Raw genomic sequence first — 15671 nt, 5'->3', positions numbered from 1 at the left:
ATTGGTCTGTAAGAGACCACAGAAATGATCTACTACAGTGTTTTAAAACTGCTCAGAAGAGGATTACAGAAGCCAAATGGTTTTCCCAGTTCCCAGGGCTTATAACTAATCAAAGGCCAATTTGATTTTTTGGTCTAATTTCTTTTCTGCAAAACATTTCCTATATTTAAAAATGTTCCCATTAGGCTAAAAAGGGGGGGGAAAAGCATTCTCCATCACTAGAAGACTTAATAAAAATGAACCAAAATTCTTTAGCATGTGAAAAGCAAATGGAGACAAAGGAGCTACATTTGTGAGCTTATATCCACAGTTCTTGAATGTAATGCTTTGTAAAATTATTAGAACATACATAGTTATACATTTTAATATGGTCTGTCTTTACATATGAAATCCTTCATCTCTATTTTTTATCACTCTGATCCTTTCTAATTTATGATTTAGTGAGGAGATTTTCCCAACCACATGCCTATGGTTAAATAACAGAATTCACAATATTTCATTTATTTATTGACTCATACACTCATAAAAGTTTTACCACATGAACAATATTTTCCCTGTCTTTGAAAAGTTCACTGAGCAGTAGAGGAAATTGTCATAAATAACACACTGTCATTTAATAGTACCTTAACTTGTAATGAAAGAACATAACATTTTAAATTTGACTCTGTAATATATAAATTTTACATTCTTATTGCTGAAATACATGGTATAAAGGTCAAGTTAGAGTTTTAAGTTAAAAATGGCCACAAGAAGTACTCAGTCCTTGATGACATGCTGAGTTTTAATACATATGCCTGTAATATAAAGTAAAATTTGTGTCTTTGTGGTATATAATTGGATCTTGTCATTTCATTGATATATGATTTAGAACAGGGTTTTGCAATTGGCCCTTGCAATATTTTTCCTTGCAACTTACAAATGAAGGGATATTCAATATGTTTTCTATCTATTTAGATTATTAAAATATATAAAATATCATTTACTGTTTAACGTATTTTAAAGTTTTTGTGAATTGAAATTTTATAACAATTTCAGTTTATTCCATTTTATCTCTTAAAATGGATAAGTGATGACCTTCCACCTCTTAGATCCATTTGAAATCATTTTTAAAAATAGTGTTCTTTCCTTTTTCAATTCAAATGCTTAAATATGAAAAAAAAAAGCTGCATCTATTGAGAACGAGGAAGTTAGCATTAATTAATAACCATTTAAATTCTTTGTTCAAAGATAAGACTTTCTCTACTAGAGTAATTTACTTATTTTTATCTTGAGACATAGTGCCTGCCTTCCCCCAAACAATGAAGTGTAGAGATAAGGATGCACTAAAACCTGCCTTCATCAGCATACTTACACACACATGTGTGTCCTCCCACACACCCAAACACACAGCTCCTGTAGTTTTGGGCATCATTTATTCTTAGAGGCGCATTATTTATAGCATTGATCTACTGGACCATTGGGATTTTCCTCTTTGCTCAGCCATTTTATCCTTTAGGTTTACAACTTTTTCACTTATTTTTCTTTATTCTTTTATAGTTCCAGATTTGTGTTCAAACTACCATGAGTTCTTCAGGCTCATTTGAAATACTTAAAAAGTCAAATTGTATAAAGCAGAGAAATGTAGGGGTAGAAGTCCTACTTATAATTCATGTTTGGATTGGGACTCTAGAATTATGCCGCAAAATGCAAATTTTGTCAAAATGAATTTTGAAACAGCAGGAAAATTCACAAGTGTCAGGGACTAAATTTAGTGCAGCTGAATGTTTCAATAGAATTAAACTTTAGATTATCATGGGGAAGCAGTGGAAAAGAATCTATCAAAAAGCGTCACTTTTGGGGAGTGTAATGATTTTCTCACTCTAACGGATCACAGATAAAGAAACTCATTCACTTGGCTTTAAAGTTTCTAATTTGAAGAAAATAAGCTGAATGTTTAAAAAGATTGTCTCTTGTCCAAAGTCACCCAACTAATAATTGTTAAAAATTGAATCGTTCAATTCTCATTCCAATGAACATCTTTCTCTCTTTTTCATACATATTTAGGTATGATAGTTCATATATTCCAGCAAACCATCAGATTATGTGTATCTTTTTGGAGGTATTAACAAACAAACAAATCATCTTAAAATGTTTCAAATCCAGTAACACACCTATCATTTGAACTAATTGGGCAGAATCACATTTGAAAGTTAAGGAAGGGATAATTTTTAAATATCTAACCAAAAAAAAATCAGTTTTGCTTTTATCAAGCATGCAGCATGACCAACTTCATTGAATAAATTTTAAGTGACCATTCTTAACTATATACCTAATAAAAAAATATGTAAAAAGTTAAATTATAATTCATTTGCAGAAATTAAATATCTCCTTTGCATCCTTTTTTATACTTTTAATTTTAGAAAATAACTGAGATTTTAATAACTCATTAGGTCACATTGCCTACCATTTTAAATGGATTTTTAGTGGCTTTCCAATTAAATACATTTTCTTCACTTCATTTGATATCGACTAAAGATTTAAGAAAAACAGTCTTCTGGATTATCACTTTTCAAAAATCCATAACAACTGTAGTTAATCAAATAATTTACACTTAAAAGGAAACATTATTTCTTTTCTTTAATCCAGATTAATTGAAGAAAATATTTGCAAAATGTTTCATTTTAATGATTCCTAGGCTACTTTATTTGAATTTATGTGTATATATTTGTTTTACTTAGACTATCAAGTTATATCTATTTTAATATAGAGCACAATGAAATAAGCTGACTTCATGATATTGATTTTTAATATCATAAGAGCAAAAATAGTACCAGGTTATTTTAAATAGACTCCAAGTAGTTGTAATTCATCTTCATACATTTTGTACGATTGAACTGACGTTAATCATAGTTTCAAAAAATGTTAACAAAAGGAAGTTTTAGTGGAAGTATTGAAATGAATTTTAAGTTTTTCCAACTATATCATTTTCTTAAATGTGTCCCAATATTTCAATTAACCTAAATTCTTTAAAAATATGTTGAACTTTAAAACCAAGTTCATTAAATTCCTCCCACTGATCTAATGCCCAGCATTTTTCTTTTCTATGTTTAATTTGTGCCATTTAAATTTGATGAATTCAAGTGTTTATGATAAATGAACTCTTATTATTTTGCTTTCATGCAAAAATGTGGATAATATTTAAATACGTATGTGTAGGTATTCCCTACAAAATATTCAAAATACTTATTTGACTGCTTAGTATATTACTACTAAGGATTTTATTGCTTTTTTTTTTCTTTTTAATTTTCCACTGAACACCCTATATCATCAGGCTTGAGAAAGCATTTTTTTTTAACTTGCATTATTCCATGCTAACAAAATTTGTTAACTTGAATTTCATTTTAAAATTGTATTTCCTGATACATGTTTTTGTTTGTTTTCTTAACTAGTGAAAAAGGCCATAGATTTTAAATCTAGAGGATTTAAATTGTTTCCAGGGAAAGACAACAGCAACAAGTTTTCTCTCTGTGAGTGTACTCCTTTTTGTTACTTTTTCTAGTGCAAGAGTGAAATTTGTGGTGTCTGTGTTGTTTGTGTGTGTTTTATCAAAATGTTTGTATATTGACCAAATTAATGCATTAATAGCTATATAACATGCATGATGAGTATTCAATATTTTATTGTATTTAAATGCATATTGAGTTTAATGGATTAATGTGGTACAGCTCCCACACGCAGACTGTTTCTGTTAAATTTTTTTCATTTTTCAAAATGTAAAAAGCTCTTTTGAGCTTGTGTGTTAAGGGTACTCTAGTTTTGTGATTCTAGGACATGAGGTAAATGTAAGTGAAATTCATTAAACTGGTTTCTTTAAGTAATTTTTGTTTAAACATTTAAATTATAGTAGTAATATTATTTTTCTTAGAAAAAAATTTAAATAATTTTTAATGATAAAAAGTATTCTTACTATGAGTTAATTTATCCAAATACTTAAATACAATAGTTTTTAAAATTGGGTACTTATTCACATTTTTATTATTTATTGTGACAATCTCATTAAACAATGACTAGAAACACACACATTTATGTAATAAATAAATACGCCTTGTTGCTTATGAATTCAGGGATTTACAGACAATCTGAAGTCCATCCATAAATTTCACATTATAAGTTACCTCATTGATCAATATTTCCTTGAAAGAAACATAAAATATCATATTTTGGAAAGTTTTGCATTTTTGTGTTATAAATCAATAGCTCTTTGAAGAAATTCCCTACTCGTTGTCCATATGTATATGCATATTAGAAACTTTGAAAGAAGTCACTAATAACACACCAACAGGCTTCTTTTAAAATGACATTTAGACAGTAAATAAAAGAGTAGTTACCATAAATAACATGTAGGTTATTAGTATTTTATTTCTGCAACAAACCTATATTTTTCAACATCAATATTGTTGGAATTTTCATCAATTCCAAATCATTTACTGAAATAAGTATATAACTATTTCTTTAAAACTAATAATTCATTATAGTTTTATCAGAAAAGATTTTATATACATATTTAATGGCACAAATTGAGCTGTTAACTTCAGTTATCAAAAAACTGATTTAGGGCTTGTATGTTATGAAATATATATTTAAATGTCATAATTTTAAAGTTTGATTTTTATACTTTGTAAGACGTGAGAATACTTAAACCAAAAACAGCAAATATCGAAGGGAAAATATGGATCCAAATTGGTTTAACTGTTTGGAAAGCACTAAGCAATCAACTTCAAAGTATTAAATTGTATAATTGTGATTATTTATTTTTTGTTGAAATATTTTCAAAGTGATACTGTCCATTTTTAGGGAAAATATGTGATGCTATAATATTTGACTCATATATAATATGATTTAATATATTTTATAGAGAAACATACGTTCCCATTTTAGAAAATATTTTTTAAAAGCCAGATTATATGATTCTGGCATATCATATTTCACCTGTCGACATGAAATAAAATAGTGCCCAACTTTAAATATTTTCATGAGTAAATATTAGAATTACTATCTTTTTTCTAATATTTTGTCTAGCCCATGCATTTATTTTGGAATTCTAAGTAGAATTATAGGATATAAGACTGGGTCACCCTTTCTTCATTTTGATTACACAAATGTTATTTTATATGCTGCATGCTTCAAACTTGTAGATGTTCTGGGAAATGTAGACTGTTCTTATGAAGAAATCTAGGATTTTCCAAGGCATTATTTATATCACTCTAATTGTTGACATATTGCCTTGTTCTTATACGTGAGTTATGGTGATGAAAAAGAGAATTTAGGCACATCAGTATCTGAAGAAAAAACTGATTTAAAAGAATATTTTTGAAGAAATAAGTGTTTGCATGTTACCAGGCAAAAGTTAATATAAGGCAAAAATGTAATTGTAAAATGAAAATATTAATTTGCCTCATGATTTTAAAACATTATTTTCACTTATTCCTTGTATTGTATGTAAAGGATAAAACTATTTTTGTGCTGTTAAATTTTTATTTTGAATATAATTCTACCTCAAACAGAGCGAAATATTCATGCAAGTATTTTCATAGTCCAAAAATAACATCAACATTATTTTAAATTGCATTTTGGTCTCAGGTATTCAATATCTAGTCTAAATAATATTTTCTCTCAATGTTGCTTGTAACAAAGAGTTATTGTTTCAATTTGGTCCTATTTCTTTAAATTTCTTTAACTATTTCTTTAAACTATTTAACTATTTCTTTAAAATATTTAATTATTAAATATTTTACTATTAAATATTTTTACTATTTAATATTTAAAATATTTAACTATTTCTTTAAAATATTTAACTATTAAATATTTCTATTAAAATATTTAACTATTTCTTTAAACTATTTCTTTAAAACTAATAATTCATTATAGTTATATCAGAAAAGATTTTATATACATATTTAATGGCACAAATTGAGCTGTTAACTTCAGTTATCAAAAAACTGATTTAGGGCTTGTATGTTATGAAACATATATTTAAATGTCATAATTTTAAAGTTTGATTTTTATACTTTGTAAGACGTGAGAATACTTAAACCAAAAACAGCAAATATCGAAGGGAAAATATGGATCCAAATTGGTTTTAACTGTTTGGAAAGCACTAAGCAATCAAGTAAGCATTCGGGTTTTCATTTTATTTGATATTCATTTAAGACAGGGAAAAACAACTAAAAAGAGACATGGTGATTATCTGATATTCACCTTTCAAATGAAAACATTTTTTTAAGCTCATATTCTTTGAAAAAAAGCAGTCAGTACTATTACAGGCACTGCCGGAAGAGAACATAAATGTAGAGGATGTGAAACACACACACTGCCCAAAACATGTCTTACTATGTGGTACCTTTATGTTTAACTTTGAGGTTGCAAGCGTGGTTCAGTGAATGCTCCCTTTCAATGCGGGAGACCCAGGTTTAATTCCTGGACCATGCACCCAAAAAAGAAAAGAAAGAATGTTTAACTTAGAAGTGAATTAACAAAAGATCCAGGAATCTGCAGCAGTATTCACAGGAAGAGTTTCGTTGCTTAAACAGCTAATTTCAGATTTTTTTTTCAAAACTTTAATACCAGAAGTCAACATAGCTCCTGTCCACTTCTGTTCTTCATCAGAAAGAATAGCTTTGTCTAAAAGAAAAACATAGTTGTTCATTTTTTTTAATTTAAAAAAAATAAAAATTAAGCTTTATATTTTTTTAAATTAGAAACTTAATGAACTACTATTCTTCCCAACTTTTCTAGTAGATTCTTTGAGAATATTGAAGTAGAATTACAAAGAAACTGAGAACTTCCCAACATATATTCTTTTTTTTCTTTCCTCTTATTCAAACCCATAGTTTTGTTATTCATATTATCTATTAATTCCTCAACTCTACTTGAGCTACTTCTTCATGACAGCACATGCTAAACTGAGAAGGAAAAGAGCAACTAAAATACAGCCTCAGCCCTCAAAGAGTTGAAAGCTAAATGGGTTAAGAGCAACTCTGTAAAATATAACATATGTTAGCATAAAATAGCACATCATCAATCTCCATAGTGTTTGAATTTAGAAAAATACCCCAAAGCGCCGTTATTTTATAAGGGGTAATAAAAGCTGAAAATCTAACAAAAGGCCTGAAAAATGCAGCAATGCAACCAACTGACTAAAGTACTTCAGAGGCAACTTTTAGTAAGAATCTATTTGTTATTGTCAGAATAGGTTAGCTGCTATATAAAATCAGAAGCCTTAGAAAACATATTTATAATAACAATATTACATCACAAGGTTGGCTGATTTTAAAGTTTTTTTTTCAAGCTAGAATATATAATAATACAATAAAGCAATTGAGATGCCTAAAACATATCTTATCAACACATAAAAACAGACACTCTAATGTTATAAGAAATGAATTATTCAATTTTTAAAACTACTATAAATTCTGCCCACTCTCTTCTTCACTGGTATGTGGAGAGAACTTAAGTTGCAACATAACAACAACAATAATAATAATAAATATTCTTAAGACCAGAGCAAAAAGTGGCATTCCTCACACATATGACTCTTCTCAAGAGGCAGCACTGTGCCCCAGGTAATTAAACTTTTATGGAGCACTCATGTCCTCACCGCTCTGCAAATTACTGTTCAAGTTAAAAGAAGTAAAAGTGATAAATATACCCAATTGCTTAATCGGCACTGTGTAGTGAAAACAGCTGATTAGATGGTTATCATCAGCTTCCTTTGACTGCCATGATATCACATAGTTATGGGTAATTCTGAAATATCAAAATATCAGAGAAGTGAAAAGATAGAACTTCATTCCGAATTTATTTTTTATTTTAGATATCTTTAGTTAAAGAACTTTAAAATGCATAAATCATGCAGAAATTCTCTTGCTGTCCTTATGCTTTAAATTGGGAGGTCTTTCTTCTATTGCAGATGAACACAAACACCGTTTCACTTGATAGTTCCAAATAGACTAAAATAACCATGGTGATTAAAATAATAGGAACTGAGATTTTAATACGTGAAATTGGTAAAAATTACAAATACACTTTGCACTTTAAGATAAAGAGGTTGGAAAGGTCTTTTCAATTGGAATGAATGATATTATTTCTGCCTTGTTGGGTTTTCTGGAATTTCAGGGTTTAGGTGTCCAGTTTCTTGAATTAGACTGTTTGGGTTAAAATCTAGACTCTGGCACTAAGCAATAATATGATTTGGGGCGTATTTTTTAACCTTCCTGTGCCTCGGTTTTCACACCAGAAAAGTTTGTATAATGATAGTAGCTACCTTTAGGATTCTTGTGAGGATTAAGTGAGTTGATATATGTGAAACAAATAGAACAGTACCTGGCAGGTAGTTAGTACTACATAAGTATTAGGTGTTGCTATACTTCATATAAAAATAGTTACACAAAGCTCACTTTTTGCAAAGATGATGGTGAAGTTGGAAAAGTGAATTTTTATTATTTTTATTTTATAAAAATGTATTCAAAGACCAACTGTATATTAACTGATAATCTGTTATTTATTATAATATAATATCATATGTCGTGTTAAAAATGACACTTTTTAATAAAATATCTGACAGTATTTTCAAAAGCTTTTAAGAGATAGGAAAGAGGGTGCGTCCCATAGAAAATTCTTCATTTATTGACAAAATATACAAGGCATTGTTATCGATTGAACACCTACATTATATTTATTAGGAAGTTATTAGTGCCTATCTAGTCATTGTGTGTATATTAAAATAATTTTAAATTTTTCCCTATCTACAGCAAATTTATAATCTCTTCATATATATGATTGAAGTATATGAAACAACTGATTTCTAATATAATAAAATAACTATTTTGAAATTCAATATAAAATTGCCCAAATAAAATATTCCAACTTATATAAAAATTGTGTGTGACTGATATGGAAAAAATCAGAGATTATCTTTTGGAAGAAATGGGATTTACACTAAATCTTGAAGTTTAGATAGGATTTTGATAGCTAAAGGGAAAGAAAAGGAGAAAACACAGACAAATATATGGATTGAGTATGATGGACCAGTAAAATAGTGAAATAGTGAAGAGTAAATTGGAGATGAGTGGTGGCTGCTTTCTTGGAACTAATTTGATATACAGTGGATATATTAGAAAATCTAGAGTTATAGGAGATTTGGGCAGTAATAAAAACTATGTTTTAGGAAATTTAGGTCTCCTCTAGTAGTCAAGATGGATTGGAAATTGATGATAAGGGAGTCATGAAAACATCAAAGTTACTAGGTTTGAATTGAACACACACATGAAATGTCAATGGGAGCTTTGGTGAGATTATCCAATAGGCCACTGAAGAAGCATGAAAGGAAATTAGAAGAGAAAGCAATACCATAGCAAAAACATAATTTTTCGAGGGGTAGAAAATTGTAAAATTTAAGAATGGTGCACCAATGCCTTTAAATTTGTCCACTTTATGTGGACTCAAAGCAAGAGAATGGCCACAAATCAGAAAAGTAGAGAGGAATTAAATAGCGAGTAAGAGTACCAGGGAGAGCAAAAATGCCTTATGCTATACACGAATTGAAAAGCATGAAATAAAATTGGCAATAAGAATATTGTCGGTGATATTTAGGAAAATAATTTTTATGGAATCATGGACACAGAAGCAAATCCTCATATGTAATTCAAAATATGGCAATGACTGTTGGGCCTTCAACTGATAGCTGTGCTGCTATTCTGTTTAGTCAATTTGAACGCATTCACCAATCTGAGCAAACTAATGCTGGTATCCAGAGGTTCTCAGCATTTACTTCACATTGGAATCACCTTGAGGGTTAAAAAGCAACTACAATAAAAATTTATTCCCCCTTAAACTAAAAGCATTAGATTATCTAAGGATGGAACTAGGTATCTTTACTTGAAACTCCTCAAGTAATTTCATGGATCAGTATAGGATGAGAAGCTTTGCAAGATTTAGGTTATTTCCTCTCTGGAGGGTTTACCCAGGTGCTATTCTGTTCTTCAAACAGGCAATGAGCTAATAAAGAGTAAAACATACAAGTTGTCCTCCAGCTCACTATGAGATTGCATTTATAAAATAACATCAGTCAGATATTTCAGAACTATTTGGTTTATTAACCTTTCTATAAAAAAATCTATCTTGGAAACCCAGTTATCCAGGGTGAGAACATTCATTGACAAAATTAATGAATATTTAATTAACTATGTGTTCTGAAGAAACTGCTAAAATTTGTATGGTGGCAAAGTAAAACAAGGCATGAAAATTGCTGGAGGTAAAAACCATTATTTTGGCTTTCAACATCCTATCATAATTCAAAGACATGTTGGCTATCTGAACTTTTTATTTCACATTGGCAGACAAAACTGCCTTGTTATATGCTAAATACAGAAACACCAATAGCTTGAAACCTTTTCATAGAGTATCATTATTTCTGTTGCAACTTTAAAACAGTGACCTATACAGCTGTCATAAGAGGGGTGACTTCTTTGTTACTGATGATTAACCCAAATTACATTGCTGATACCCTGGGGATGACCTTTCCAGAGCTTTTCCAATTTGATGGTAATTAAAAATCAAGTGGATACGATGTATTAAATTTCAAAATAAAGTCAATGATTTCAGTATGTCATTGAATATGAACATCTTACATTTTTCATACAGGTCTACAAACTGAACCAATACTTCTGACTTTTTTATACAGCAATAAAATTATATTTTAACTTTCTATACTTGATTATAATAAAATATAAGAATACATTTATGTAAATATTTAAATTGATAAAGGCTTTGATTTTCTAATCTTATGTTTGTTTTTTCTGCTGTTACAGTAAATGAGGGAGGTATTAAAACAGCTTCCAATTTATGTCCAGATCCAGGAGAACCAGAAAATGGGAAAAGAATTGGATCAGATTTTAGGTAATATTTTGTATTGTTTATTTAATTGTTTACTTGTCAAATTTTGCTTTAATTTACATTTTAAAATTAATAGTATGGAAATAAAGGCCTTATGACTTAAAACTGTGGTAGTTAGATTTTCCATTGATGTGTTACTATTAATAGTATTTAATCGTTAAAAGTGGCAGTTGAATAATTTATCACCTTGATCAGGAAATTTTCTTAGGGTTTAAATGGTTAATTTATTCACGTGTTGTAAGTGAAAATGTGTGGGATTTGTATTTTAAAGACATGAATTTGAATTCAAATTCTGCTACTTATTAGTTGTTTTTGCACCTCGACTATGTCACTTATCTTGTTTTCCCTTCTGTAAAATGGAAATCAAATTTATTCCATATAATGGTGAGTTTCAAATGAGATAATGCGTATGAAACCATCTTGCACATGTTCTATACAAATTTGTATTTTTTAGAAGTGACCATAACTTTGAATATAAGTCTTACCTTCAACTTTAAAAAGTAGCATTAATTTGATGGTATTTGGTGGCAGCAATGAACTTACCTAACTTTCAAATAATATTTAAAATTTAACTTAAAATTTCAATAATCTTCTGAAGCATTTTGTAAACAAAGAATAAAAGAAATCCTATCAAAATGCTAAATGATAATTTAACTAACATTTTAAAACATCTTTCTACAAAGTTAAAGTATCCATAGTTTATCAAGTTGAAGGGCTTAATTATTGACAATGATTATATTTACACACACATGATACTTGTGGCATTACTTAAGTTTCAGACACATATATACATTTTTACTTTTTCTATTGTTTGAATAAACATAAGTGGTACTCAAAGGAATATCCTTATTAGGAAGAAATATAGTTCTTAGAATGTAGACCTATGAGAAATTTGTCATCATAGATCTTCCTAAAGTAATATCAGACTCTACTTGGAGTGGAAAAATAATATTATTTCAATATGAATGCTACTGTGATTTTCTGAAATTTTTGCAGAACTGTATTTAATCAAACCCAAAACAGTATAGATAATGTTATTTACAGTAATATAACAGAATGTCATTCAAAAGACCTGTGTCTACTCATATTCTGACTCTAATCAGTGAGGTGACTTTTAAAAAAACAATTAAATTCCTCAGCCTCAGTTATTAAAGATATTTTATAGAATTTGGTAGACAATTTGCTAAATCATTATTTTTCACGTATACTCTTTATTCATTATTTTATCTCCTTTTTCACAAATGGGTAATCTGAAGCTTCAATTACACAGCCAATAATATGACAGACCTAGAATTTGAACCCATGATTGCCTGGTTACAAAAGCTGACTTTTGTATATTATGCTTGAAGTGAAACAAACCGTAAAATACCGTCCCTGTCATTATCTAATGTATCTTCTCCAAGAGCTTCTTTCCTTAGATCTAAAAATGGGAATAATGCTATTAATCTCATAATGTTGAGAGGAAGATTACTGGGATTAATATATTCATGGCGGTTTTCACTGAACTCTGGGAAATAAGAAAATAAGTGCTCAATAAATGCTGGCTCCACCTATGAAATAATATATAGAATAATTATTGATATTGTTAATAATAATTGGTGTCAGTATTTGCAAAATTATATGAATGGTTTGTTGAAAATATATAAAAGTAATGTAATATAATAGTAATATAGTGGGCATGGTGGATTTCAAGTCATGTGTCATCTTCCAATCACATTTGGAATACCGTGGTAGATATTAGACATCAAGAGTCCACAGTTAAAATACAATACAATATTATAAGTATTTATTTTGAGAACATGTAAAATGTTATGCATGCACAGAGGAAATTGGTGTTCCTAGAGGAAAGGATATGAGGGTCACAGAAGGCTCACAGTTGAGCTTTTCTGTGAAGGATGACTAGGAATCACATGCAGAGAGGAAATATAAGTCTAGTTTGACAGGCTTATGCATTCATGTTCTACACATATCATCTCCCTACTATGTGCCTGAGCCTATTCTAGCAGCCTAGAAACAAAAGTAGGTGTAGTGCACACCCCCTCCATAATTCTTTTTTATCATAAATTATTTTTATCTAGATAAAAGTAAGTGTTTAAGTATATCCATATGTATGTAACCATGAATTTAGAAAAGTGCTGTAAAACAAACAAACCAAAAAAAAAAAAAAAAAGCCCCACAAGATTCTGCAAAAGCAAATACAGATTTTAGGGGTAAAGACCCATACAATTTAAATAGGTCCCACTTCCATTGATAGCAGAACAATTATAGCAGTCAGCCAGCTTGAGAGAAGGTGGAACCTTACGTTGAGGAGGAATTTGATGAGCTGTTCCATGAAAGCAGAGGCTGAAAATAGAGAGTAAAGGAGAGAGGCATAGAATGAATTTGAGGAGACAAGGAGGAAAAAAAAAATCTGTTCAGAGGAAGCAAACTGGTAGCCACCCAACTTAATCTGATTTGAAGATAAGTTTTCTTGGGTGCACACAGCTTTACACTAAATGGGAACCAACATTTAAAAAACTAGGAGATTCTGCATACACAAAGATTTGTGTATTTCCATGTTAGATTTAATCTCTTTTATGTAGATAGATTGATGAAAGTGGAAGGTTTAATGTGAAGGCTATGGGAGTAGTCGGAGTGAGTGAGAGTGGAGACTTGGAATATGTTGACAGCAATGAACTATACAGATCAAGATAATATCTCAGTTTCTAATGTGGAAAGTAAGAAACACAGACAAATAAAGAATAAGCCCCAGTTTTCTGGGCATGAACAACATGAGGATAGAGTAAATGAATATATCATTTAATAAAGCAGGGCTATCCAGAGGTTTGGGGAGAAAAATCCAGAGTTTAGTTTTGAAGTTGTAAATCATGAAATGCCTTAGAAATTTGCAGGTGGAAATTTTCAGTAAGCAGTTGAAAATAATTTAAGCTCAGAGATATTAGAAAAAACATCAGCATTAGTGGGTGGCATCACTTAGCTCAAAAAATGTAGACAGGTAAGACAACCTATGGTAGAGTCTTATTGATCTTTTTTAAATTTTTGTTATTGATCTTTGATATTTGATGATACAATGGAATTATATAAGGAGCTATCAGATCCTACTCATGAATGGCTGTAGTAATAACAGTATATCCAAGAAAGTGAGTGAAGCAAGAGAAAGAAGGTAGGGAGGTGGTGAAAGCTATTGAGAAACTGAGTATGATGACGACAGAGAACTATCTCTTGATTTGACAGCTGGAAAGTTGTTTACAAGAGTACTTTATTAGAATGATGGTGATTGAAAACTAATTGAAATAGGGAAAATTCAAATAAGCAATAGCTTTAGGACATCCATTTACTTTGAGGAGTAGAATAATGCAGCAGTTACTGTATAGGCATTAAGAGGTCAGGAGAGAGGATTTCTTTTCAGAGATGCAAGAAACCAGAGCATACTTGATGCAAATAATTCAATAGAGAGAAAGATAACAGTGATGTAGGACGAGGAAGATATAAATAAGGGAACATAATTTTATAGGAGAAAATAGAATCCTGAAGTCAGGTAGAGGGAAAATTTTTTCACTGTAACAGTAAGAATAATGGAGACGTGCAGAGCAGATGATGCTAAGCTTGATAATTTTGTAATGAAACTATGAGAAGCTTGTGTTTAATACTTTTGTTTTGGCAATGTTGTATCGAACAATGACACAAGATGAATGTTGTGTATGGGGAGATGAGGATGGAAGGGAAAGGAAGTTTAAAGACTGAAGGAAAAATGGAAGTATGTATTACTCAGAGGGGGAAAGCAAGCTTGATATAGAAATGTTTCCTCTCTCAGGAAGTAATTTAAGTGCCCATTTGAGATTGATAATACTAAATCTTTTTGGTTATATGGTTTCTATCTCGTATTACTGAGTTGTCCAAGTACAAGCATAAAAAAAGATTGTACAAAGACATGGTAAAACTCAGTACGTTGGGGAAATTGCTAGCAATTCTTCCAAAGGTTAGAATACAGGAATGTGGAGCAAATAAATCAGGTTTTAGTTTAATTCTGATATTCTTTCTTCACACCATATCGAAATTATTTAGAAAATATAATGGCTTCTAATTTGTTTATAATGGAAGCACCACTTCCTAATCAACTTGATTTGAAACTTCGTAGTAATTATGGCATGGGGTTGGGGGTGAGGGCAGAAAAGCAGTCAATCACAGCACCAAGCAAGCACCACTGATTCTTATTTTCAAGTATCTCTAGGGTCCAATCCCTCTTCCATTCTACTTTCATCTTTTAACCTATATCTGAACTACTTCAATTACCTCTTAATGAGTCATATGGGCTTCAAAACTTTAGTCCGTCACTCCAACCATCAATAAAAATATATAAATTAATGGATTACAATACGAATGTTAGTGTTTTTTAGTCTGGACATTGGGAGACCAGGAGAGAGGGAATATAATCAAGGTTCATTTAAATGTTTTATTTTTTTTTAATATTTGAAGTTTAACAAAACATTCCCAAAACCAGGTAGAACTGCCTTGACACTTGAAGCAGGTCACTTCTCATATGTCACCTGGCCACCTCATATAAAATAAAAGTATCTTCCTTATTCCCTTATTTTGAATTATTTTTGTATTACTTATCACCACTAATGCCATTTTTGTGTATTTGTTTATTTGCATGTTTTCTGTTGCGCCCCATCAGAATATGAGGTACAAGAGGTCATGGAGTTCATCGAAATTTTAGCAATCAAAATCTCCCCAAA

At 30.1% G+C, this 15671-nt stretch overlaps 1 protein-coding gene across 1 annotated transcript in view; it reads left to right on the top strand.

Annotated features, from left to right (window-relative positions):
• CSMD3 (CUB and Sushi multiple domains 3) overlaps nucleotides 1–15671 on the top strand; it is a 1056828-nt gene that overhangs the window by 367055 nt on the left and 674102 nt on the right. The window contains exons 8-9 of the mRNA XM_077163312.1: nucleotides 3429–3506; nucleotides 10848–10935. Of these exons, the coding sequence (XP_077019427.1) occupies nucleotides 3429–3506; nucleotides 10848–10935 (166 nt within the window). The remainder of the gene's footprint in view (nucleotides 1–3428; nucleotides 3507–10847; nucleotides 10936–15671) is intronic.

Source organism: Tamandua tetradactyla, chromosome 6, assembly GCF_023851605.1.
Source record: "Tamandua tetradactyla isolate mTamTet1 chromosome 6, mTamTet1.pri, whole genome shotgun sequence".
NCBI lineage: Eukaryota > Metazoa > Chordata > Mammalia > Pilosa > Myrmecophagidae > Tamandua > Tamandua tetradactyla.
Note: the sequence above shows the minus strand (reverse complement) of the source record. Positions and strands in the feature narration are given on the sequence as shown.